Source organism: Rhizoctonia solani, chromosome 7 (genome assembly GCF_016906535.1).
Source record: "Rhizoctonia solani chromosome 7, complete sequence".
Lineage (NCBI taxonomy): Eukaryota > Fungi > Basidiomycota > Agaricomycetes > Cantharellales > Ceratobasidiaceae > Rhizoctonia > Rhizoctonia solani.
In genome coordinates, this window is record NC_057376.1 from 725709 (window position 1) to 751389 (window position 25681).

At 48.3% G+C, this 25681-nt stretch overlaps 10 protein-coding genes across 10 annotated transcripts; 7 read left to right on the forward strand and 3 right to left on the reverse strand.

Moving 5' to 3' along the window:
- Positions 1–316: 316 nt before the first annotated feature.
- RhiXN_06394 (uncharacterized protein) lies at positions 317–2048 on the reverse strand (the record flags this gene model as incomplete). The annotated part of the gene is made up of 7 exons (XM_043326210.1): positions 317–358; positions 438–451; positions 506–615; positions 668–684; positions 751–1007; positions 1182–1262; positions 1328–2048. The coding sequence occupies 7 exons, from the start codon at positions 2046–2048 to the stop codon at positions 317–319; spliced, it is 1242 nt and encodes a 413-aa protein (XP_043181642.1).
- A 2053-nt stretch (positions 2049–4101) lies between these two features.
- Positions 4102–5055, forward strand: RhiXN_06395 (WD40 repeat protein; the record flags this gene model as incomplete). Its single annotated transcript, XM_043326211.1, has 4 exons — positions 4102–4276; positions 4334–4350; positions 4405–4477; positions 4535–5055. The coding sequence occupies 4 exons, from the start codon at positions 4102–4104 to the stop codon at positions 5053–5055; spliced, it is 786 nt and encodes a 261-aa protein (XP_043181643.1).
- A 475-nt stretch (positions 5056–5530) lies between these two features.
- RhiXN_06396 (uncharacterized protein) lies at positions 5531–7119 on the forward strand (the record flags this gene model as incomplete). Its single annotated transcript, XM_043326212.1, has 5 exons — positions 5531–5950; positions 6009–6289; positions 6339–6525; positions 6582–6893; positions 6949–7119. The coding sequence occupies 5 exons, from the start codon at positions 5531–5533 to the stop codon at positions 7117–7119; spliced, it is 1371 nt and encodes a 456-aa protein (XP_043181644.1).
- A 149-nt stretch (positions 7120–7268) lies between these two features.
- RhiXN_06397 (conserved oligomeric Golgi complex subunit 2) lies at positions 7269–10650 on the reverse strand (the record flags this gene model as incomplete). The annotated part of the gene is made up of 12 exons (XM_043326213.1): positions 7269–7548; positions 7598–7883; positions 7939–8200; positions 8266–8340; positions 8404–8525; positions 8580–8766; positions 8822–9436; positions 9509–9736; positions 9805–9922; positions 9974–10176; positions 10225–10305; positions 10354–10650. The coding sequence occupies 12 exons, from the start codon at positions 10648–10650 to the stop codon at positions 7269–7271; spliced, it is 2754 nt and encodes a 917-aa protein (XP_043181645.1).
- A 111-nt stretch (positions 10651–10761) lies between these two features.
- On the forward strand, positions 10762–14008 carry RhiXN_06398 (uncharacterized protein; the record flags this gene model as incomplete). Its single annotated transcript, XM_043326214.1, has 4 exons — positions 10762–10855; positions 10910–11335; positions 11387–13152; positions 13199–14008. 4 exons carry the CDS (start codon positions 10762–10764, stop codon positions 14006–14008), a joined length of 3096 nt encoding a protein of 1031 aa, XP_043181646.1.
- Positions 14009–14280: 272 nt separating this feature from the next.
- On the forward strand, positions 14281–16841 carry RhiXN_06399 (heat shock protein HSP70 family protein; the record flags this gene model as incomplete). The annotated part of the gene is made up of 5 exons (XM_043326215.1): positions 14281–14325; positions 14389–14453; positions 14507–14705; positions 14763–16151; positions 16209–16841. 5 exons carry the CDS (start codon positions 14281–14283, stop codon positions 16839–16841), a joined length of 2331 nt encoding a protein of 776 aa, XP_043181647.1.
- A 383-nt stretch (positions 16842–17224) lies between these two features.
- Positions 17225–18129, forward strand: RhiXN_06400 (uncharacterized protein; the record flags this gene model as incomplete). Its single annotated transcript, XM_043326216.1, has 4 exons — positions 17225–17267; positions 17333–17674; positions 17726–17867; positions 17922–18129. The coding sequence occupies 4 exons, from the start codon at positions 17225–17227 to the stop codon at positions 18127–18129; spliced, it is 735 nt and encodes a 244-aa protein (XP_043181648.1).
- A 635-nt stretch (positions 18130–18764) lies between these two features.
- Positions 18765–19501, forward strand: RhiXN_06401 (phosphoribosylglycinamide formyltransferase; the record flags this gene model as incomplete). The annotated part of the gene is made up of 2 exons (XM_043326217.1): positions 18765–18843; positions 18903–19501. The coding sequence occupies 2 exons, from the start codon at positions 18765–18767 to the stop codon at positions 19499–19501; spliced, it is 678 nt and encodes a 225-aa protein (XP_043181649.1).
- Positions 19502–19604: 103 nt separating this feature from the next.
- On the reverse strand, positions 19605–21462 carry RhiXN_06402 (cytochrome P450 family protein; the record flags this gene model as incomplete). Its single annotated transcript, XM_043326218.1, has 9 exons — positions 19605–19686; positions 19739–19820; positions 19872–19896; positions 19955–20520; positions 20570–20720; positions 20779–20933; positions 20987–21095; positions 21151–21384; positions 21439–21462. 9 exons carry the CDS (start codon positions 21460–21462, stop codon positions 19605–19607), a joined length of 1428 nt encoding a protein of 475 aa, XP_043181650.1.
- Positions 21463–22052: 590 nt separating this feature from the next.
- RhiXN_06403 (uncharacterized protein) lies at positions 22053–25541 on the forward strand (the record flags this gene model as incomplete). The annotated part of the gene is made up of 13 exons (XM_043326219.1): positions 22053–22730; positions 22784–22888; positions 22944–23075; positions 23130–23151; positions 23232–23313; positions 23403–23796; positions 23849–24118; positions 24177–24424; positions 24482–24591; positions 24644–24780; positions 24833–25007; positions 25130–25300; positions 25363–25541. 13 exons carry the CDS (start codon positions 22053–22055, stop codon positions 25539–25541), a joined length of 2703 nt encoding a protein of 900 aa, XP_043181651.1.
- Positions 25542–25681: the final 140 nt, after the last annotated feature.

Below are 25681 nucleotides of genomic sequence, written 5' to 3' on the forward strand. Positions count from 1 at the left end.
CCGGATTACCTCTAGCCATTTTTCCAAATAATGTATCTTTTGACACTATAGGTCCCCAAAATACCACTAGTGTGACCAAGGGCGTTGTGAGCACCAATGCGCATAGCACCACGATGGTAACTCGAGTTCCATAAGCAGAAAACATGACTGTCCACGTTAAAGCACAGATTACAAATCCAATGACAGACCACACTAAGAAGACGAGTGGCATGCCCTATAGTACGCCAAAAATTAGTCAAGAGCATAGGTGTTCTAGTCTCACGAACCAAGTAGGTTGCCATCCAGAGTAGGCGTAGAAATGAACCCCGTCTATGGTTTAAATACTGCCCATCAGCAAGATCGCCATTAAATGAAGCTCCTAAAATGTATTTGCACTTTAGAACGCAGTTTAGTCAGTATATAGTGATATAATATGGTGGTAGTCCCTTAGAACTCACTGCATCCAACGATCCTGTCCCCACCATTGGTTGGTGTAACCAAATAAGGGACAGACTAGATAGCAAACCCCCTAGGGTCACAAACATTGAGAAAATACCAGCACCACGAGAAAGATCCGCAATTATAGACGGACTGTCTTCTGAAATCCCTGGTAGAGCCAAGAAGCCAACATTTGCTCTAAAACGCATATAGTCAAACTATATAAAAAAAGAAACGTCGTAGGACTTACGACAAAACCAACGCTAACTGAAATCAGCGCAAAGGAGTGATACGATGTCAGAACTTGTATAACACAGAATAGATAGGACGTACGATAATGTTCAAGTCGTTCCACTCCTTGAGCAATCCTTTAATAAGCGTGCTCCATAGGTGTGGGAGGTACTCGCCCTTGTCTGCCCTGGAAGCAATAGTACGCATACGGCGAAAGTAGGCAGACGGAATACCAAGCATGGGGCCTCCCCAAATAAGAAATGTAACCAAGACAGCAAGCATCACGATTGGTCCCCCTGTACCTTCCGCATAGCCCGCACTAAACGTAGGATGGAGCGGAGGTTGCTTGAACTGTTTTGCTACGTATGAGCTATGAGTTCAAGCTGAAATGGATCACGTTAAGACACTTGCATTTCAGAAAACGATTAATCACAGTTCTGATAATCTTTTGGCATTGTTTGTCGGTTACACCTGGGTTATAAATAGCAAAGTAAGTCATGAAACAAAAAAAATCAATAACAAGAGCAACTCACGCCGCTTCTGAAGGGCCGATAGCAAGGAAGTGCACTCTGTCATTGAAAATGCATTCTGCACATCGATCTTTGAAATATGACCTATTAAAATCGAAGATGAGTTGAGTATAAAAAGAAAACATAAAGGAAGGGGGGGGGGACATTACCGTTTTGGTGATCCCACACAACTTGCTGCGCTATCTTGCGGCCTAAGCAACTATACTTTTTTGGGTGGGCGGAGGGTAGGAATAAGTGACTGTCCAAATTCTTTCCAATCATGTGGATCCATTTAGAGTACTCTTCAGCCCATTTGGGATCTTCGGAGTCGCCGAAAGATGGCCTGAGTTCGAGCCAGCTACGAGTAAATGTTCGGTTGAAATGGTCCGCGCAATATAAAGCGTATCCTCTCTCTCGCTCCCTCTCGCCCCCGAGTCCATCATAAGGTATGGCAACCATCTCAGTAAATTCATCTGTATTTTGTGTACGTGAATCTTCCAGGAGGCTTAACAATGTATCTTCGAGATGCAACATGTCAACATTGGTAGTAATTCGACGCTCCGCATGATAAAAGTAACCGCTCGCAGGTAGCCAGTCAGTCGCGTCCATTGATGATGTCGAAGTGAGGAAGTGGCTGGAGTGTGGAGTGAGCGCCGGGTTGGCTGGTGCTGTGAGTGAATGAAAAGTCCATCCAGGAGGAAGTTTGACATCGCTAGGAGGACGATTGAGTGGATTAAAGGTAAAAGCATAGGATAACTGATTGAAACCCCCAGTCCTGATAGCTAGGTTTGTAGGTGCTGAAACCGGTCCAGAGCGTCGTTGGACGATCTGAATGTTAATTGGCTCCGGAGATGTCATTTTCTCGGTAGAGTGGCCGATAAAAGTGGTCATGAAGGGGTGGGACCAGCTTTGAGGGGAGCTTCTAGGGGCTTTAAATACTGCAAGGTGCAGTGGCGCAACTTGTACGTCATTTGAGCGATTTGACGCGTGTTGGTGGCATGTCCTGGCCCTGACAGTGGGTGTATCACCAGAAGTTCAATACCATGTTACATTGATCCCTTGCGAATGAGTTCCAGTCGAATTTCCAACAGTTAGGGATTACAGGATAGCATACCTCACTCAGACAGTATCACTTGATTAATTTCACCGTACAATTATCTATTTAAGCAAGCTTAAGAGCAATATACGTAGTTAAAAGCCACCGATTAGCCGGTATCTGATTCCCAATACTCTTGCACACGTCGGGTTTGGAGGAATGCCAGCGTCTAATGGCGCGTATATATCATATGCGTGCGCAAGTACAGTGCCGGTTCTGATACTTGTCTCATGATGAATGCTTTTAATCGTAAATTTTCATGACCAAATAGTCAGAAATGTGCCAATTTGTTGTTTTCAAATAGTAAATACGAAAAAACACGCACATGTATTACAACATTATTACACTATTGGCTACGAAGCACCACGCATCATTTCTCTAACAAACTCTCTCCGGATGCGATGTAATAATACGGGCTGAATAGACCGCTCAAAATGCATATATCTAAGCCCATGCGTACTGCTGCCAATCTACGTACAATGTTCAAACCATTCCGGTCTTTAAGTAAGCCTTTGGTTGGTGTGTCTCACAAATTTATAAGGTATTTGCCCTTATGAACTCCAGTGGCGGCCTCACGCAGACAAAAGTAGGTAGAATTAAGCGTGGGGTACAGATCATAAGTGTGACCAGACATTAGATTGATGATAGGTTTTTCACCAAAAAAACCAGGGTGAAATTGTAGGAAGCATTGTATGACTATCGTGATAGGCTAACCGCAGCCCGTGGAGGTTTCACGGACGATACTTGACCAATAACGGAGGTACGCGGTCGACATGAGCCTTCTCAGATGTCATCCCATCCGACCACCTCCCATCCCCATGGTTCTCTGCCACTCTAAGCCTTCAATCCGGATGGTCGCTGTTTTTGGTGACCTGGCCAACAACCCTAGGCCACCAAGGCGTCCCCGGGCTCTCCCACTCGCGCCGCGTACAGAACCACTAGACATTGGAACAGTGTGATTGTAGATAAAGATATATATGCATGTCATACAAAACATGCACGAACAGCCCAGCTAGAGCACAGGTCAAGTCTGATTGCCTTTAGCGCTTAAACCACTCAATGCTATGTATGTGGAAGTAGGAGGAATAATACTTTTGGTCTGCACGTTTCAGGTGCAACAAGTACAAGACACGCAGTGCCTGCTATCATGATATTCATAAGCCCACAATATCAATCCAAACTGGGCCTGTGGTATTTAATTTTAAGTATTCAAGAGCTAAATTATACAAACTCGGAACGAAAGATCAAATCTTGTCCGGTCAGTCTTGAGGGCCAAATGTGTTTGTTCAGTAGTGGCAATAGCCTATTCATGTGATAGGAGATTCTTTGTGATAGAAAGTGGAGCATCATTAAATTGGGCGAATAAACGCCGATTTGATTCTGTGGTACGCGTACAAGCAAAGCTACTTGAATTCAGCCTGAAGGTCCCAAAAAGACCGATATACACGGACTTATACGTTCTGGTTAAAGAAGATAGAGTCGACAATTGGTTATAATTAAATGCACAATTAATATCTCTAACAATAAAGTAAGATTTCAGGTATCTTGCACCAGCTTTTTGTGTGCCACTGCATACTGAAAGGCGGGTGTGTTTGATAGGGGCTAATATGACTAATCAGACGTCTGCAGACTCAATAACGCCCATCCTTGCCATGCGGCATGATGGGCCGAGGGTAAGAAGAGCTTATTTCGAAAAGAATTAGCACTTTGGTACCCTGAACAACGATGCAGTGAAACACACTCACCTACCTGGTGGCCAGCTCTCCTTTCTCTTCACCCGACTCGAGCAGGTGGCTTAATATTCCCATAAATCTTCGGATTGAAGACTACAAAACATCTTCTGCAGATATGACAGCCAACGAACTTAATGGGTTTCCACCTGGCTACTTCTTAATAAGAGCACTACACTCCGATTACTATGGCAAACGAATGGTGCTTGATGTGGCTCATTCAGAACGGCTCCCTGGGGTTGAATTGGTGCTATGGGTTGATGAAGCTCAGTCAACGTGGCAGATAAAGCACCGTGAGTTATGATGACGTATTTTGTAAACAACATATCTATAACGTAAATTCATACCAGAGCGTGAAGATAGCCAGGTGATTACAACATTCTAATACAAAATAATTCGTGTATCAACCCTTTTTTTTTAGATATTTTTCATGAGTGAAGACGGACTGCTCCGCTCCAAGGCATCGGGTCATCCTATCGGCTGGCAGATCGACCGTAAGTTGATTCTGTGTAGCTTGAAATTTCTTCACAAAATCTGAACCTATTTCTCAGAGGCAACAAACACGGCTAAGCTAGTGGTTCAAACGCCTCGCCCATTCAACCATCGACCCCAGCCACATTGTCGGTTCACATACGATATCCAGTCGCGGCATATTACGACGCGACTGCCCTACGAAGTGTTTAGTGCATTGCAGCCTTTCGAGCCCAAGCGCCGAGGTACTAATGTATCTCAGTCAAGCATTGCCAGCTCTGTCACATCGGCGGATGAGGCAGCCCCTCCCAGTTCGCCGGATGCGGGTCGGAATTATGTACTGGAAGTAATACCTCGGGGGCATCGCCAATCGAAAATAGTTCGAATATTCGATTCAGTTCTCGAATCGCCAGCCGAGGAATCTGATCAACCTGTCTCGAGCACAGAACAAACATCTCAGTTGGGAGACATACGCAATGACTCTTGGTACAAGGGCCGAGAGGTGAAGTTGTCTCGGGAACGTTCAGGAAAGCGCAACCACGTCAATAAATTGCAGCAATGGGAAATAATACCTCTGTCTATCATGCGATCCAACCTCTGAGGGTTGGTCAATTTAACGGGCACCAGTACAGTTCATTGTATTCTTGTAGGACTTTATTCAGGTGCTGTACTGGTAACATGCTTGTTCTCTCCCAGGTTCGTACTGTGTTTTCTGAAATCTTGTATTATTATTTTGAAATGGAATACAGCCGATTGCTTTGATACCTCGAGCTCAGGCACAGATTTCGACTGGAAGCGCCAGATTCTTAGGATTATTACGATATGATATACGCTGCCAAGCACCAGCTGCCTCTTGAGTTGGGGGCAGCTGGATCGAGGAGCAGTTCCAAGACTAGCCTGAGCGAGATCACATGCTCCTCTTGGCGCCTTGTGCTTCCATATCCAGTACAGGAGAAGACGGTTCTCTTATCATGCCTCCCATGTATAATATAAGTCCGTCGTACTTCGAGGAATATCGTCAATGCTGCTTCTCCGCTCTGATAGCGTGATCCTGCAAATATCTTTCTCTACGCACCATGGTTGAAGTCGCGCACCCACTTGGTGTACACCCTTATTTAGATACCCTATTGGCCGATTCTCGCCAGATACCGTTCGCCGATCCTGCATCTGGTGATCGAGTGGAAGGCCTTCCCCCCGCTTACCCCACTGCTTCTTGGGCGCCAAACTTGACTACCGCGCCAGCATACACCACTCAACCGAGTCCTACTGAGCGCATTATTTCCCGCACCAATTCAACTGGAAATTCTATTCGGGCCGGGTCTCGCTCGGATCCGCGCCCTCTTCCTGAAGAGTTTATAAATAAATCGTCGCGACTAACCCTCGACCTTGGACGGCGAGTATGGCCATCTAGGTGGCCGGTCTATGGTACCAATTCAACTGTTTCTGGCAAAGTGTTAGTAAAGAAAGCTGACCATGGAATCAATATTATTGTTAATGTGAGCATTTATCGTATCGGCGCAAGACAGACTGTTGACTAACTTTACTACCTTAAAGCTTGAAGGTCTGTGCACAACGACACTGGTGGAAAGAGGAATGCCTATAGCGCAGTCCCAGACAATACTGACCAATCAGTCGCTTGAGTTGTGGAGCTGCACGTCAGGCGCCCCTCCAAAACCCTCATACGAGTTCGATTTTCCTTTACCCACTTATTCTAAAGGCAGCACGAACCCACTCCCTCCATCATGCTATCATTCTATTCTCATGAGGGGGTATGTGGAAATCAAATACTATGTGAAGGTAGATATGACCCGAACCCGATTCCATCGGCATGAGACGTAAGTACAGATACGATTGGTCAACATACGACTTACTAATTAAGTGCAGAATCTTAACAAATATTCACTATTTACCTCGGTCGTACTCGCTCCCGATCGATATATTGGATCAAACGCTGGATGCAGCCACTCCAGCGATTGATGCTTTATGGGTGACAACAGAGCTCTCGCCTGCTTCCAACGAGTCCGGCCGCAGGCACGCCGCGGTTGATACATCCAGGCACATTTCCGCCCAAGTGAGTATCTTATCATCCAGCATTATATTAAATAGAACTAACTGAGCCGCGATTAGTTTTCCCTTTTCAAACGGCCCGTTTACAGCCCCTGCATCCCAATTCCTTTCAAACTCACCCTTCGATCTTCATCACCTGCTCTGGTGCTGCTTCCTCACGTAAACATACAACTTATCAAGCGCTGGGTGCTCGTCTCAGATTCATCCATTAAGTGTGTGCATAAGGAGGCGGTGCTAGGCAGCGGTGAGATTTGGCGCGTTGAAGAAATAGAGGATGGGAAGGATTGTGCAAAGGTTGTGAGTGGATGCTTGGTTGGAGGGAAACCAGAGGCAGAGTTCTCGTGGTGTGTAAAGGGAACCTTCAAGGTTGAAGTAAGTCTTGTAATAACTGGCCTCTATCCACATAGTAATGATGAATTCACGATAGTACTTGGTTCGAGTATCTATCAAGCCACCCGAGGATATGCACTTCTTAGGGAGTTCGTTACCCATCCTCTTTCATCAAGAAATTGTGCGAATGGCTACTCACGAATACACGAGTAATGAACTTGTTCGGGGGCACCCTTGCCTTGCACTAGCCCCAAGGTCCGTTTGGTAGCTGAATTACTTGGTAGCTGAATTCTACTTGACTGATTTCTTATACCGGGGCCAGTCGTGGGTTTAAGGAGTTATCTTTGTGTAGCATTGAAATGTATGACCATGTATTATTAGCAGCTCAGTACAGCCTGTAACAATGATATTTGCTCGTCACGCTGGAGTGGTTGGTTCGGCATCTCCCTGCGAGGCAACTCGCTTAAGCTCTTTGTATCCTTCACTATTATCAACCACCTCTGTCATTCCAAAACCAAGAGCACGTGCTTCGTTACCCAATGAGTCGACGTCGAGCATCATTTGCGCACGTATACGTTCGTCATCGCGTTCTTCTCCCCCGGAATTTCGAGATCCAAACAGGGAGAAAGTGGGCATTCGATTGACCCGCCGAATCGACTGCTCAGTTTGCTTGATTTTGATTAGCAGAGCTATGTACCTATTGCCTGATGTGAGATTCCATTGGTGGGGTCATAGGCGTAACATACCTCGCCACGACATCTTCAAAAATCGCCGAGCACCATTCTTTACCAAGGTCATCCCTCAGTCGTTCTCCTGGTCCATTTTCTCCGAAAAAGGTCGCCAAGGGACGCCAGACGGTTGCAATAAACGGGCTGGGCTCCGTGACTGATCGGCGTGCCCCACGGTACTGGACAGGAATGGATTTTGCGTTGGCGAGCGGTTCGGCGCAGCGTTTGGTCAAGATTGCAATTGCTCGAGTCCTGATGGTTTTCTCGTAAGAAGATATATTCTTTAAAGAGCGTACGAGTGCATCTGAAGTACAAATGCTGATTTGAATGTATGCGTTTCAATTACTGTTTGGTCTCACCTTCTGCCCGTTCCTCGTCATCACCGGCATCTATACCGTCTGGTAACAGCACTTGTATTACATCTTCCCATAGTGCCTGTACCTGTACGAAACGATTAGGCCATCCGTCTGGCGCAAAACGATAACCACTTGCCTTTTGCTGCAAGAGTCGTGCATCAGATAAGGTAAATCCTAGAGTGGAAAGCAAAACATCATCTGAGTTATTACGCTCCAAGATGTCTGGGGTACTCGGGCGAGTCCCAGGGGTCGCGAGTGTCGTAACCTGCATCAGAAAAATTCCATAAGCGAACGAGACAAGACCGTCCGTAACGTAAACCGGCAGCTCACCCTGTCTGGCTGGGCAATCGGCGCCTCCTTGAGTGGTAGCGATGTATCCATCCACGTTCTATATCGACTTAACAACTACGATATAAGGAGGAGATCATTTCAATAAATACACCAAGGGATTGCTGTTGTTGTACTTACTTGCAGGGTCAATCGCCAGAACCTGTGCCCGAGCTCAGGGACATATACTTGTGTACTCCAACAGCTTTTAATTGCAGCATAAATAGCATTCGCTTGAGGTGTGGCAAAATCCTGCTTTTCCCCTTCAAGATCTCGTCAAACTCGAAGTGAAAATACTCCTCAATGCGAGGACTCACCAGCTCCACTTCCTAAAACATTTTCACACTTGCCAACAATGTCTTTCCATCGTAGCTGAAAGTACACCGGGAGCTGCCACCTCCGAGAAAAGGTCGTTGTCAATGGATGAGCCCGGAGCGCCGGGACTGAAGCTCGTGGCGCGAGTGCTTCCAGTGCTGAAATGAGGTGCTGTGTTGTTGTATAGTTCTAAAGACGGGTATAAGAACCGACCAGTGCATTTGATGGGTAAGCTGGCACATACCTGCCTGAATTCATCAGGTCGGCCAACGGCAAAGACGGTACTGCCTAGTTCATCCATCAACGCCCTGGCAAGTTCAGCCCATACGACATTAGCTATGATCTCTATCCTTTCGGGGTTCTCCGTTACCGCCGCCGTAGGATCGGCTCCGACCAACCCGGGACCTATAGGGCTAACTCCAATACTGGAGCTGGGAGGCAATCCACCGGGACTGATCCCTAACCCACCAGGACTCATTCCTCCAAAAATATGTCCACCTCCCCGACGCGATTTACCGGAAACACTTTCTGCAACGCGAACTACACCCATAACATCACGTTGAACGAATCGGAGAACCTTGTTGTACAACCCGACCAATGCGTCACCCCCGCCTGCTTCGTCGGTTACGGCAGCTCCGTTTTTATCGTTTAAAGGTATGCTCGTATCCCCGAGGTTGGGCTCGGGTATGAGTATCTCGGGATGGATGTTGGGGGAGAAAGACGAGGCTGCAGCGGTCGCGAGCGGAGCAAAGGGTGTGAATGGGGTGTGTGGAAGGAGGCAAGTTGGTGCTGGGTGAGCAAAGGGAGTACGAGGGAGAATAGGAGATTGTGGTGCAGTTAAAGAGGCGGGGTGTATAGTCTGTGGCCAATGATTCGTCAGTTAGATTTCCGTAATATGTCTCCAGCTACGACAAGTGAATATGCCTCTAACCTTTTTGATGAAAGGACGAACTAACTCCCTTCTAATTACATCCTCGGCCTCTCTCCACATTTTCAAAGCGTCGTATATTTTGAAGCATTCAACAAGTTCAGATGTAAGACGTGCTCGCTCAGCAGAAGCGGCCGAGGGCATTGTGGAAGAATCTGTCAATGCACGAAGAGTGGATGCCAGATGATGATCCAAGTCTCGCGAAAGTGTTGATGTGATACGGTCTATTCGCTATGCACATGTAGGTAATAGAGGAAATATTTCAACGAGGCGATGATGGTGTCATTAAAGCTACTTACGAATTGAAGGGTATCTACCAATGCGCAGCTATTTTCACGAGCCTTGTCTGCGAGGTAAAGCACTTGGGATAGCTCTCCTGCTGCACGCGAAAGGTGTTTGGCGTAGCCTGCACGAAGCCTAGGTAGCTGAGCATGTTAATAGATTGGGCTCAGTTGAGAAAACGCCTACTTGGGATCGGTATCATCCTCCGTGACGTGCAATCGTAAACCATCCATACCACGTAACCCTAGGCCATCGGAAGCAGATAGTGTAGTAGCTTGGGGCGAAGTGTTCCCAACGGCCAAACTGTCATCATTTGAAGGTGAAATCGCGAGTAGTACTTCGACCCGCGAGACAGAGTCGGCGAGTTTCAGCAGGAGACGAAGAATACCCTTTCAAGTATATGAGTTTGATTTTAGTATTGAAATGGACGTTTATACCTGCTCTTCGCGTAGGACAGTACGAGCATCGAGCTTTGTTTGAACTGCATCCTGAATATCGCGCAATTCTGCCCTGGACGTCTGGACCCGAGGTCAGAAGTGGCCTCAGTACTTGGACGTATGACTTACCTCAATTTCAGTGATAATCGTAGACAGGGGTGCCCTCATGGTATCGATCGTCTCTCCCTCCCCACGCAAGTCGGTGCTTAGACTGATAAAGTCTGCATAATTCTCATTGATGAGGTGCACGAGTTCAGCTCTGAGTTTGTTCAAGTAATCATTGAGTTCGGTGCGCAAGTCAGGGAGCGAGGTGTGAGATCGCGATAACAAAAATTCGTCAACATCGAAAGAGTCACCAGGAGCACTCAGTAGTGGATGGGATGCATCTAGCGGGGCGACATATGGGAGCCCGTCTTCGTCCTCCATGGTGTTTGCAAGCGCCGGGCTGCTACGCTGCTCACCTAAGAGATCTGATTGTCGGTGTCTCGAACTTCTTGTGTGTAGCCACATCGTTCATTACCCTCGCTCTCAGTCTCAATGCCTCGTGGACACAAAATGAAGAAGGGACGCGGTGGACGTGGAGACCACCAACATACACACCATGACTTTGATTTCGACGATGATTTCACGAGTAAATAATTTCTCGGACTTATGACGCAGATTACACTCTAATCCGTCCGAGCAGTCTATGATACCGTCGCAGCCAGAGGCCATCGTGGAAGGGGCTCTGCAAGGGGTGTATTCAACCATATGTCTTCTGTGTTCATCCCAGCGGCTACACGTGCTGTCCCTAGAGGAGCTTCCCGTGGCTCTGCACCATCCACTCCAGCACGAGGGAGAGGATCTCCTACCCCTAGAGGCAGAGGCGACTTCCAGCCACGAGGAAGAGGGGGTCCCATGTTTCGCGGTGGAACTCGTGGCAATAACATTCCTCGTGGTCGCGGGAGAGGGTACGGTTATGTGGATAGAGGTTACGCAAGTGGCGCAGAGTATCAGAGCCGACTGCTCGAACCAATCAAGTTCGTTGCTGCGGAAAGCACTCCTCGCTTTTTATTCGAGGAGGATGCCGCGGAGGATATTTTCAAGGCCGAGGTAGTGGATTTGGCACAGGGTATGTCTGTATACAGCCCACCGCTCTGGAAATCCACTAACTATTCTACAGGAGATGGAGCCCCAACAGCAGATGTAGTCGAGGCTGCATTCTCGACACAGCTAGAGGATCTGAGAGGATCTGAAGAGGACACAGCAGAAGGCGAGAGCGACTTCCGGCCTCAAGCAAGCGACCAATCCGAGCACATCGCAAATAACCCTCAACGCCAGTGGTCGTCAACCGGCACACCTTTCAGGGAGCTACCCAAACTGGATATTGCCTCCGCTGTATCTCTCGCGACTCGGTTGAAGGATGCAGCATTGACACCCCGCGAAGAGACATTCCGATCTGCGACTCCTAAACCTGAGCCGCCCATCAATAGGAATGGCGCTGCGACCCCTATTCTCAGCGCACCAATTACAGAACCCGACTCAGACTCGGCATCTGATAGTGAAGACGTAGTGTTATTTGTGCCGACCCCACAAACACCTGCTAGACCTTTGACACCGCTACCTTTGTTAAGCACTCCAGTCCAGGGACCCGCGTATATGCTTGCAGTATCGCCTTCACCTATGCGACCCTCCCCGCTCTCTTCATCATTCAGTCCCCCAGTGTACGAAGAACAAGATCCAAAACTAGAACCCGTTGCAGAAGTCCCCAAGCCTGAGCCACCAGCAAAGAAATTCGATGAACTAGTCCCAGAAATTATCTTATCTGAAGTAGAGCCCCAACCTGGACATGATGTCGAACCTACTACTATCGAACCCATTCCTGCAGGACCAGCCCCCGAAACCGATATCCTTGTCGTTAACTTTGAAGACCTATCCTCTGTTATGTTCGTCGACACCACTCCCACCCCCGTCACGGATATCCCAGTACGAGACGAAACCTTGCCTCAAGGAACGATCTACGAACGTGCGTTGGGGGTTGAACCAGCTAGGTCTCCGGATCCGACCAGACTACATGGCATGGAAATCGGATCTTCTTCTCAACATGTTACTCAGAATACCATTCATGGTAGTCCAGCAGTCAAACAAGTGACTATCTCGACAACCCAAACCATCACAGAAACAGTGCTATCCGTCCCAGACGCAGCTACACCCCGACCAGCGACACCCAATTTCCATAATATGACCTTCAAGTTCACACCACGGTCCACTGCCTCTCGCGACCGCGCCCGCGCTCGCAAACTCCCGAATTATCATGGCCATCGCGGTCTTGGGTACAAGTTCTCAGGCAAGCCACGCGTGCCTCGGGAGGGCGACTCGGACTTGGACTGGGGCGATAATGGACCACCGAAGCCCGAGGACTTGCTCGAGTCAACTAGCGACAAAGAAAGCGATGATGATCCCGGAATGGTGGAAGATATATCGTCGGCTGGTATGCTCAATTTCTTGAAGAATATCGAGGGTCGCGAATGGGTTACTATGGATGATATCAATGATGAACAGATGTTGCGTCAGGAGGACGACGATGACGAACTTGAGGTGGATAGCGAGGATGACAGTGAGGACGAAGACGACCTGGACCGAGCGCTTGCAGAAGCTGAGGGCGATATCATCGAATCCGACGACGATATTATCGCACATATGGTTGACGAAGATGACTCTGACGATTCGGATGATATCGACGAGAGTTTCCGTACTCGTCTGAATCGCTTGAGAGAAAACACCCCGAGTCGTGGAAAAAATGGGAAGAAGGGCAAAAAGGGTAAAAAGAAAGGAAAGGGCAAGGCTCGTATGGTCGATGATGACTCCTCCGATGACGATGATTTCATGCTTCCAACGAGAGGATTTAGCAAGGCGGATGCGGATGAGGAATTCCTTGCAGCAATCGAGGTAGGCTAATGTTAAACTATACTAGAATAATACTCACACTTCACAGGACCAGTTTGTAGGGGAAATGTTTTTGAAGCGTGAGCGGAAGCGAGGAATGATTAGCCCGCCCTTGAGTCGTGAGTATCAGCCAGGGGACGTCGCAATGGACTTGCTCAACGTTAGAGCTATAGCTGCGTCTCGTAAGAAGAACTTGCCCCCCGAACTTCAGGCTCAATGGGAACGAGATCGTCAAAAAAAGGCCGAAAACAAGCGCCTTCGTGCCGTCCAGAGACAGGCTTCTGCACTGGAAAAAGCCCCCAAGCGTGGTGCTGGCTCCAAGGCCTCGTTCCTATTCAACTCCAACACACTGACGCTTTCAGTGGTCGAATCCAGATTGCGTTCGTTTGTCGCTAATCTCGCCCAAAAGACTATGGCATTGCCAGCTATGGATAAAGAGTCACGCCGTCGCGTTCACTTGTTGGCCGAGTGCTTTACTATCAAGACCGTCAGCAAAGGCAAAGGCGTTGGGCGGTACATAACGCTGACGCGGACGAGCCGTACTGGCATTAACATCAATGAGAACAAGATACGCCGGTTGGTGAACGCAGACAATGAGGCGATAGGAGGGGGAGTTGCCGAATTTAACAAGGCCTTTTACCGTCGCGTTGATGACGGCCCGGCTAAATCCAGGATCAAAACGCATGACGGAGAGATTATAGGTCATCGGGCGGCAAAAATTGGCGAGGATAACGTGGGCCATAAGCTACTGAGTAAGATGGGATGGAGCGAAGGAGACCGTATTGGTATGTCCGGCGGGCTTTCTGACCCACTTCAAGCCATTATGAAGAGGAGCAAACTCGGACTCGGTGCTTCGTGATTTGTAGCCACACAGTAATTTTAGCTTAGCCACATGAAATATTGAAATGCGTATCTTGTAACAGTCTAGATTAGGTTCCTTTTCGGGTGTAGAATTTTTTGGAACACTTTCGAAGCAAAACAAGCGCTGAGCAGGGGCGTGTGGCTTATGTGATGTCAATGGAGAGGAAATTTAACTCTTGCCCTTGACCTCCCCAGAGTATAAAGTGCACACTTGAGCGTCCCCCTACTCGCGGCTGACGAGCACATACGAACCCCTATAATACTGCTAATATGGCCAGCGTCGTTGGAATCGACTTTGGTAACCTCGCCAGCAAGGTACGCCTGATTGCACGTTGTGTATATGCGTGCTCGCTAATCTATGCTTTGCTTTTAAATTAGATTGGCGTGGCGAGGAAAGGAGGAATCGATGTTATTGTGAATGAAACCTCTAACCGTGCTACCCCGTGAGTAAATGCGTGTGCTCGTACCTTGCTTACCACTCACGCGTCTCGGGTAGATCTCTGGTCTCTTTTGGCGTTAAGGCGCGTGCGATGGGCGAGGCTGCCAAGACCCTTGAGACCTCCAACTTCAAGAACACTGTTGGCTCCCTCAAGCGTCTAATTGGTCGCTCGCTATCGGAGCCAGAGATTAATGACGTTGAGAAACAATACCTGAATGCTCAGCTCGTAGACGTCAACGGAACAGTTGGTGTCAAGGTATGTTCATTTAGCAACACGATTTCAGCCTTTAGCCTCACGCTTGCTACCCGGTAGGTCAACTACCTCGGCGAGCCAACCACTTTTTCGGCTACTCAGCTCGTGGCGATGTACTTGGGCAAGTTGCGCGATATCACTTCCGCTGAGATCAAGGCGACGCCATCGGATGTCGTTATTTCCGTGCCGGGATGGTACAATGATACCCAACGTCGTGCCGTTCTCGATGCCGCACATATCGCAGGACTGAATCCCCTCCGCCTCATCAACGATACAACCGCCATCGCCCTTGGATATGGTATCACCAAGTCCGATCTCCCTGAACCCGATTCGCCTCGAAACGTTGTCTTCGTAGACATTGGTCACTCCAACTACTCCGTCGCCGTTGTCGCTTTTGCAAAGGGTCAACTATCCGTCAAGTCAACTGCGTACGAACGCAACTTTGGTGGCCGCAACATCGACCTTGTTCTCGTTAAGCACTTTGCTGCCGAATTCAAGGAAAAGTACAAGATTGATGTCATGTCTAGCCCCAAGGCAGTTTTCCGTCTTATCACAGCTTGCGAGAAGCTCAAGAAGGTTTTGTCTGCCAATGCCGAGGCTCCGCTCAACGTTGAGAGCTTGATGAATGATGTCGACGCGTCCAGCAAAATGACCCGCGACCAATTCGAGGAGCTCCTTGCTGAACCCCTGTCGCTCATCACCGTACCCCTCGAGGAAGCTCTGCTCGAGGCAGGCCTTACCCCCGACCAGGTTCATTCGATCGAGCTTGTAGGTGGCTCAACTCGTATTCCTGCTATCCGTACTCGTATTCGCGACTACTTTGGCTCGGATCGACAGCTCTCGGCGACTCTCAACGCTGATGAGGCAGTCTGCCGTGGCGCCACTTTTGCGTGCGCAATGCTCTCTCCCGTTTTCCGGGTCCGTGAATTCACCGTTCAGGATATCACTCCCTACCCGATCAAGACGAGTTGGGAGCGCGCTCCTGGGGATGCTGAGGAGGATGACACCGAACTTGTCGTCTTCTCTCGGGGCAACAACATTCCTTCGACCAAGGTCTTGACGTTCTACCGATCCGCACCATTTGAACTCGAGGCTTCATATGCTGAACCTAACAAGGTTCATGGCCAGGCCAAAATTGGGTCGTTCAAGTGCAACAATGTCGCGCCTGGAGCGAACGGCGACCCTGCCCAGATCAAAGTTAAGACTAGGCTGAACTTGCATGGTATCCTTTCGTTCGAGGGTGCTCAGTTGATCGAAGAGGAAATAGTCGACCCAGAGCCACTCCCCGAGGGCGCTGAGGGGGAGCCACCCAAGCCTAAGAAACTTGTCAAGAAGACTGATTTGCCCGTCTCTACGAAATACAACTCGCTTGAACCTGCTGTCCTTGAGAAGTACCGCGAATCCGAGCTCTCGATGCATGCTGCCGATAAACTTGTGGCAGATACAGAGGTAAATGCGCATATATCCCTCGGGAACTACATATACTTATACATTTTTTCATTTCAGGACCGGAAGAACGCGCTTGAGGAGTACGTGTATGATATGCGCGGCAAGCTCGATGAGCGACTTGCCCCCTTCGTTTTGCCAGAAGAAAAGGCCAAGATTCTCGACCTCGCACAAAAGGCCGAGGACTGGCTGTACTCTGAAGAGGGCGAAGATGCGTCCAAATCCGCCTATGTCGAGCGCCTTGATGCTCTGCACGCGTTGGGCGATCCTGTCACGACCCGTTACCGTGAATGGGAGGCGCGCCCACGTGCAGCAGCTCAGCTTCGCGAGACGATCGGTTCCTATATGGAGCGGGTCAACCAACCCGATTTCGCCCACATCGACGAAGCCGAACGCAACAAGGTGGTGGAGCGCTGTGCAACGGAGCAACAGTGGCTTGACGACAAGTCGGCGCGCCAACTCGAGAGGCCCAAGACTTCCGACCCGATCCTCACCTCGGCTGAGATCTTGAAGCACCGTGACGAACTCATCTACTTTGCTACGCCTATCTTGACCAAGCCCAAGCCCAAACCTCAGACGACCGAGACTCCTCAGGGAACTGGGACTCCACAGCCGCAGAGCGGTGCACAGAGCGGCACGCAAACGCCCAATCCAGATGCTAAGAAGGAGCCTTCAGAGATGGAAGTGGATTGATTTACCGCTGTGTGTTTGCGAGATTATTGTTGTGGGTGGGTAAAATTGAACGCATAACTATATAGATTTGATGTATATATCGTGACATTCATAAATTTACTATCAAGTTATACTCTCAGTGTCAGCAAATGATCTCCCACAGGATCCGTGTGACTTTGCTGTAATTAATCTGTCTCGATGTCCATTTGGACTATGGTCCGTATCCACTAGTGACCCTGAGTGTGACATTCACTATAACGCTGACATATGAGCGCTGGCTACTTAGCGCCCAAATCACGATCTCCGCAGCTCCTTATTCCCAACCACAACCACATTCTACTGGTAAGTGGAGTGACGTCTTACTCGGGCTGATCTGCTTACGGAGGACTGCAGATATTATCAAGATGAGATTTCCTAGCATTTCTGTCGCATTTGCCTTGGCTGCCGGTGTGTTTCTAGTCCTTTGTCCAACTGTTAATGAAGATTAAATGAACCTTATCGCTGGTTTGCAGGCCTAGTCAGCGCTGCTCCTATTCGCGTGATAGTCGTTTCTACGAACCAACGCGTTGCGCCCATCAGTGCTGCTCCTGCCTGGGCACAGAGCATCCGCTGGGGCCATGCCGCAGCCCCTGCCTTCAACTCTCTCCCTCCGCTGCTCCAGCCACACTCGATCGACGACAAGTCTTGGGTTCGCGTCGAGACACCCGTACGCACCGGTACGATCCGCAAGGGCGGCTGCCGTGGAGGTATGCGGGCTAAGACTTTGCAAATCGGTAACAAGTTGCGTGTCATCCTTGGTCTACCCCGCATCGAGCCACACTTCCATGGAATGAAGAACATTCAGGCTACTGAAGGTGAGGATACGTTTTTCTGGTTTGTGTGACTCCACTAATCACCTTTCATAGTCACAGCCCAGCCGGCCCATCACCGCCACCACCATGCCCATCACCACACGAACGGGGAAACCTTTGTGTATCGATTTAGCCAAGCTCTAGCGTCGCTGACTCCATGGGAAGGACGCGCCGTGAGCTTCGTTTTGGGCTGCGGGTGAGTTATCTGTTATCTATCTAGTTCTTCGGGATTCTTATCGTCTCTTTACAGGCTTGGAGCCATCATGCGTATGTTCTTTGTATTTGGTGTGCTTCTCGTGCGTTCCATGCGCTGCCAGCGTCAAGAGCAACCTATTTCACTTGAGGAGGACGCTATTATCTTTGTCGCAGATGTCAAGGAGCCAGCGGAAGTCGAAACTCTACCAGCCTACGTTGAAAAGACCGATACTGCTCCGCAAGGCAATAATGCAGCCAACTGAGCAAACTGTAATTACCTCACCCTTCTTGCGTGTTTCAACCTGACCTATTTGTCTTGAACAATTGGACAGTCCACATTCTCTAATCCAGTTTCTGTCATCTGTCTTGCTAGCTATTCTACCTTTGCTCAAAACAAGTGTTACATTGACCCTCCCGTAAATTTAATATGATTGTCAGGCCGTAGCAACCTGGGTATTTGCTGTATTGTGTTGAAGAAATTGTAGACCTGATGCGCCCAACTGGCGGAGCCCTTGTCAAAAGACAGGAACGTGGTTCTACACGGACGTTTCTTCGACAAAGAAGGCGATGATATAATAATAGAGCTGCCGTGGCGGCCTTGCGGCCAATGATCGTGAATAGACCTCTTACCGATATCGAGGGCCGATAATCTACCGGGGTTCGGCCCAACTGATAGGATGGCCATGGGCGGAACAAAAACCAAATGATCACTATTATGCAGGAACGTCACTTTTTAGGTTGCGAGGACAGCATAGTATATCTGAAACCAGCATTCTGTAATAAAAGGTCCATAAATGTGATTCTCGTGATCACTTGAATCAAAGACTTATCAGATAAAAGTACTTTCACCCTGACGATCATCGTCTCCAAGTCCTCTTCCGCATACACACCTCCACAGATGGACCTCACTAATGCAGACACACCAGTCACCCAACCTGGAAGAACACGCAAAATCGTGGTTTTAATTTCGGGCTCCGGTAAGCTCATAAACTCCCAGTCCACCAAGGCATCGAATTTACGCAAACTTCAATACCAGGTTCAAATTTGCAGGCGCTCATGGATGCATGTGCCTCCGGTCGAATACCCTCTGCCAAAATCGCGTTTGTACTATCCAACCGTTCGGCAGCATACGGTCTTCAAAGAGCTGCTCAATCCTCCCCTCCTATTCCAACGGGTGTGCTTGCGTTCAAAACATATGTAAATGCGCGCGCGAAAGAGGGCGTGCAAGCGACACGAGAAGATTACGATGCAGCAGTTGCTGAGCGGATACTGAAAGAGGTTCCGGATGTGGATTTGGTGGTACTGGCAGGGTGGATGCATATCCTCAGCGAAAAGTTTTTGGATCTCATGAAGATGCCGGTGATCAACTTGCACCCGGCGCTTCCTGGTGCCTTTGATGGTGCGCATGCAATCGAAAGAGCGTATACTGCGTTTCAAAAGGGTGAGGTCGGACACACGGGCGTGATGGTTCATCGAGTGGTCAAGGAAGTTGATCGGGGAGAGCCGATCCTTACTCGAGTTGTTGAAATCAAAAAAGAGGACTCATTGGCGGAGTTGGAGACTAGGATTCATGAAGTGGAGCATGATCTGATTGTGGAAGCTACAATTAAGGTTTTACAAGAAGAGGGGGTATGATAAATGTGTACTAAACGAAATGTACTGAAGCAGGCGAAAGTGGAGAGATTAGTTGGGTCTGTCCTTGGTGTAAAATCAAGTATCTTACGAACCAAAATTAGTGTCACACGCGAATACGAATAGCCCGAAGTGGTAGCTTGGCCGGCTTTTGCCATTCTCCGTTGGGATAAGGTCGAACCATAACACTGGAAAACAACCATTGAGCATTTCACAAAAGGCTGCTGTGGATGGCCTCACTTGTTTTCTTTTGTGATCCGCACAATGGGCTCAAAACGATATGAGGAAATCATAAAGTAGAGGAACGTTTTCATCACCATCACTATTAGGTCAGGTCAATTATATGGTAGTTAACTCATGGTGAACGACTTACTGGAGAACCTGAGTCCCATACACGCCTAGTGGTAAGAGCCCTTAGTGGACGATTTTGATACAAAACGAGAAATTGATACTCACCCGCGGCCCGTGTGAGAAGGTCATCATACCTCCGTATATGCTAGGATTGGCTTTTACGGCTTCGGGAAGGTTCTCCCATCGTTCGGGCCGAAACACGTCTGCATCCTCCCCCCAAACGTCACGTACCATATTGATCCCCTCGAGGGCAATATGGACATATGTCCCTTTCTTAATATGTACGCCGTCGGCTGACAAGGTTCCGTCAGACATCTGGACGGGTTCGGAAGTAGGGATAATATCGTCCTGCATAGCTACTCGTAGGCTACTATGTACTGGAGGAATAAATCGCAGTGATTCACGGATGATATTGTTTAGTTTGGGCAATTCGTCCAGCGAGGAGTATACCGAAGGGTCATAAGGATCTACGACGATATCCTGGAATGCAACGAGTTCTTCCCTGAGGGATTCTTGATAATGTTGGTGAGTGGCAAGCAAAAATAGTGTCCAGGCCAAGGCAAGGGATGTAGTGTCAGATCCAGCGAACAGCATCGTGTTGATGTTATCCATGAGGGACTCATCCGATAACCGCTGGCTTTCAGGAAGGTCCACAGAAAGGTTAGATCTTACTATGTGTTTCGTGAATAATAAGCTTGGACAAGTACCCCTGGAACTCACATAGTCGACTAAGTAAGTCCTTGGCGAACTCTGTCTTGTCTCCACTTTCCATTTCTCGGATGACTGCTTCTCGCTTATTCTCTACCAGCTCGCGGCACATGCCGTATATCACTTTATGACTGGCTGTTACGGCCTTTGTTGCTTCGTCTGGCTGTTGCGTCGGATTGAGCTGTTGCAGTGATATGAAGAACAGTCCATATCCCACTCACGAAGATCTTGTAAAACGTTGGACAATATACGCTTATCAGCATGCTGATGAGACCTCTGCTTCTCTCGAGATCAAGGGTCATAGCAAACATCTCTTTGTAGGCAATATATACTGGGTTTTCTTCGTTCTCAATTGCGTTAAAGGCATAGTCGAACCCTGAACAATCGAAGTGAGTAGGATGGTCAAGCTTTATGGACTACTACTCGTACCAGCAAGTCCAATAATATCAAACGCTCCTCGCGACATCCAATTGTACACATCAATATCTACCCCCTCCTCTTTGTTTGGATCAAATAGACTGTCCCATTTAGTTCGTAGCTACACGCTAGTATGTTACCCGAAATCAAGTGGTGACACAATCACAATCACGTACCTCTTGGGCTTTGCTGAAGAATATCGGCAAGAAATGCTTTAGATTTTCCGACGAAAAGGCAGGAGTTATGACTCTTTTTTGTATCCTGTGAGTTATGCCTTCAGTTGCCAACATGCCGTATCCAATTAGGTTTCCTATGATCCTCTGCGACTGCCATGGTTTCTGATATTTGGTCGGGTTGTTAAGGATGTAGGTCAATGCCCGCTGGTCGAGCGTATACAATCGCGGGTCCCACTGCAGCAACCAATATGAAGCTAAGGCAAATGGATAGAATAGGGAGACGCTTACACTCCCGAACCCACTAATCTTCATGGTTTTGCCATAGGATTTTACAAGTTTATCACAAGTTTGAGGAGTTCGGTTCGCACTTTTGGCTGTGAGGGTTTATTTAGACTACCACTGTTGGAGAAACCTACTTCATAACGAGATGCATGTCTCCAACGAGTAAACCCTTCGACTTTGGCCCAGACAGCTTGTACATTGGATCAAACAATGGCAGAACGAAAAGGATCCGCACAAAATAGCAGGCAGCTACGCCGACTAGACATGCGATAGCCAATAGAGTATACCATATGAGCGCCAAAAAGTAGCCCATGACGGAGTTTCAGACAGGAAGGCATCCGACATTGAACGGTTATATACACGCTTATTGGGATGACCATCAGATCCGAACGCGTCTAAGGCTTTTGCTGCAAACAAAAGAAGAGCGAAGCGCCGAGCTAAATCAAATTGGCCAATCAAACACCTTCGATCGCGCTGTGATTGTTTGGGTAAGCCACATCCTGCTACCCCCTTTGGCCCGAAACTAATGGTCTTTGTTTGCCAAGTCTGACCGGCTTACTTTTCGTTATATATTCATATACGGCTCTTTCGCGTGTCTATCTATTGCTGGTAATGAAACCATGTCTTCCGACTATGATGATGATGACTTGCTGCTGGACGATGATGCCCTCCGAAAGCTATCAGAGGTAGAAGATAAATGCGGAGTTGCTGCACCCCAAGGAGCGTCTCATGTATCGAACGCTGCACCTGTGTTAAACTTGCCAAAAAGAGGCGAGAATCCGCCTCCCCAGAAACGAGCAAAAGTTGCCCCACCTGTGCTGGTTTCGTTGTCTGATGAAGATGATACCCCCGACATCTTTGTAAACGCAGATGGCACATACGCACTTGATTCACCTGGTCCTTCAGTCGTTTCTCTCGCACCTTCATTTATTCATCCGGGTACGGCCAGAAGAGTTGCTTCGGAATCGGTTCCGCACCATTCTGTTTCTCCTGCGATAGCTCCAGCTCGCCCCTCGAACCAAAATGGAGGTCAGCCAGCTCCAGCTCGCTCGCTAAGGCGAAACGATTCGAGTGCCTCTATTCAAGTGATTGAGGCTCCGCCTACCACCCAGGGTATTAGACCTCTTATCCGCGCCGGTTCATTGTCCCAAGCGATTAGTCGTGGCTTGGCTAGGAACGACACCCCTTTGACCCAGCAACAATCTCAATCCCAGATGCAAGTAGATAGTGGACTTCACGACCCAGATGCGAACTTTCTGCAGAATGAAGTCAAAGCTCTGCGAGCGCAGCTAGCCAGGGTACGTCGATTTGGATAAGAACCCATAACCTTTTGTATTAAACATGTATCTAGGCCGAATCTGAGAGAGAAAGTCTGCGCACTTCCCTTCAGCAAAATAAAGAAGCGACGTTTGCGAAAGCCGGCGAGGCTGAGAATTTGCGACGCACCATGAGTAAAGTATACATAGCCATTCAATCCAACCGTGTTCATCAGCTCTGACGGATGTCCTTAGCAAACCGAGAGACACGCAGAAGAAATTTCGCGCCTCAGGCAGGATATGATTGAGATGGAGAAGGCAAAGGCCACACTTGAAGCTCGTATGAAGCAAGAAATGGACCAAATCCGAACGTCAATGACTTTCAGGGTAAATTTTATCCTGGCTAGTGATACAGTTTAATGTCAACGGCTTCATTTTTAGCAACATGAGATAGGAACATCTCGTAAAGGCTTTCCAAATGTCAACTCTACAATCAAGAAGCGCCAAGTGATGGGAAGCTCTCATACTCCTGGTTCAACGCAGGGATTTTCGAGAGCGTTAGAATTGCAAAGCTCACCTCTTTCCCCGACAAAAAGGTCTACGAGGAAACAGATGGGCCCTCCAGGTAAGTAATCTATCAGAAGAAACCCTACCCGACATCAAGTTCATGCTATTCACCCTTCTACCCCTTTTGCTTGTATGGACTACCGTAAGAAAAGAGAAGAGTTTCAGCAAGCTCACAAATTCGTTCGCTCGTTCTACATCACCTGCCAAAGCGCGTCTTCGCCCGAAATCATTAGCGGAGGATACTTTCGATGGTCCTGGAGAGACATCTGTTTGGCCAGGGTCAAGTCGTATCCAAGGCAAGGGAAAGGAGAAAGCCAGTAATGCTTGGAAAGACGATGAAGACCAGAATGCCCATGTCCGAAGCCTAAAATTCGAAGAGCCAGAATATTGGCGTTCTCATCCTATACCAGCAACACAAGCTCCTTTTGCAATAGAACCTGATGTGTTTGGAGCCAGTTCGTTGCCAAAAACTCCGATGAAGAGTCGAGCCGAGGGTATTCCAAGTATGGAAGTGACTGGGCCAATTGATCTGGCGGATGAAGTGAGCCGGAGTAACTCTTTCGCCAACCTGAATGTTGACAAATTTTCCCCAGCTACGTATGTTTCTGCTTGCACATGTAGTCCTCTTCGACTTTCCAGAGACTCGGAAGACTTTCAGTTTACAGACCATACTTACTGCTTCGATTCCTGATAATTTGCGTCAGCGATTTGACATAGCGTGTGCTAACTTGTTCAGTGCGTTCAGTGGGTCGATTGTTCCATCTACGGGGGACACTGGAGAGAACAGTGCATGGGATCACGCTGCTACAAAAGCTTCGCTTGCACTGGCTCAATTGGCTCAAGTTTTCCAAGAAGGGTGTCTTGTATGCATCTCCTTGGCGAGGTTATGACTAAACATTGCTGACCTCCCTTCCTTTTTAGCTCACATCACTTCACACACTCGTTAATTTGCTGTCTTCAATATCGGTAACCATACCCGGATTTGCCAGATACCTTCTTGAGGCTGGGGTTGGGGATCAGGATTCATTGATACTGGCGGTCTTATGCGATACCATTATCCGGTTCTTCAAGAAACCGTCGGATTCCGGTGAAGTGTGGCATCTTGCTGAGAGCATACTAGGACTGTTCGAAAGTCTGGCCAGTTATGCCAAGGATGACTGCGCAATAAAGTAAGCACCGCATACTTATATCAACTCGATAATCTTCGACCAATCGTGCTTTTTCAGATTCTCTATTTTGTCTCACAAAGCAGAGGTCCTTTCTATTCTATTGGATCCGGCTCAACCTCCTCCCTGGACCGTCCGAGTTACTCGCCTTCTTTCCATCTTGGGATCTCGTGAGTACCATGCTGGTATGGAATCAGACAGCAAGTCTTGAGCTTTTTACAGGATCACCGTTAGCTCGCACACTACTCAATTTTTCGGAGGCCAATGCTTCGTCAACCAGGGAGATACCAAAGGTTCCCCTTTTGGAATGTATCTGCCGCCACCTTGTAGCATTCCGAAAGCACAATATAAACGAGCATGTAAGTAACCTACAGGTTTACACGAGTAGTGCTGACTGTATGTGGGCATTAGTATCGGGAGTTGTATGAAAACATTCTGACTGCGCTCGCGCAATTTGCCATTGCCGATAATCAAAGTCTCAAGACGCTGGTCGACTCGCCCTCTTTGTTGCTTTCGCTGGTATCGTTTATCTATAACGTTACTTCTACAATATGGTCCGAGGTCGCCCTAGCAGAGAACGCAACTGGTAATCATGAGATATGGCAAGTTAATACGTTGCACCCTTCTTTTCTGCGCTTTTTATTCATTACAATGGTTTTAGTTTGGTCCAGAACCTCCGTTCTGCAGTTCAGCTATTACACTATTTAGTGTTTACTCCTGATCCTATGCCCAACGTCCGGGAAAGATTGATATATGCCACACGCAGTCCATTCAACGGCTCGATACACTTTTTTATTGTTTCGTTCGGCCGCCTCGCATTTGGAGATCCACCAGACTACCTAGATACAACTTGTGCCAAGGCTATTCGGGGTATTCGAGGTACGTTGCACCTCTGAATCGTAGAACTTGTGCATCTGATCGTATGCGCCTCCTAATACCAGGGCTCTCTGAAGCGCTGCTTGAGACCGTCGTCGATGGGCCCGAAGTGGATGGTATTTATACAGTGTTTCGTGACTCTGATGAAGACGAGAATATACCTTCCAGCGGAGAAAAGGTGGAACCCAGTGTGGCGGATGAAGAAGAGGCGCTGCGTATGGTTATTGACGATGAGGATTATTGAAGGGATCGTTATTTTATCTAAGACATTTACAATTCAAATTGATTTATTCTTCGATGTAATCCACATTTATACTGCATCAAGTTTGCTGCCTCGCTTTCGATCAGAGGCCTATGCACTAATAGGGACTGGCCCGTTCGACT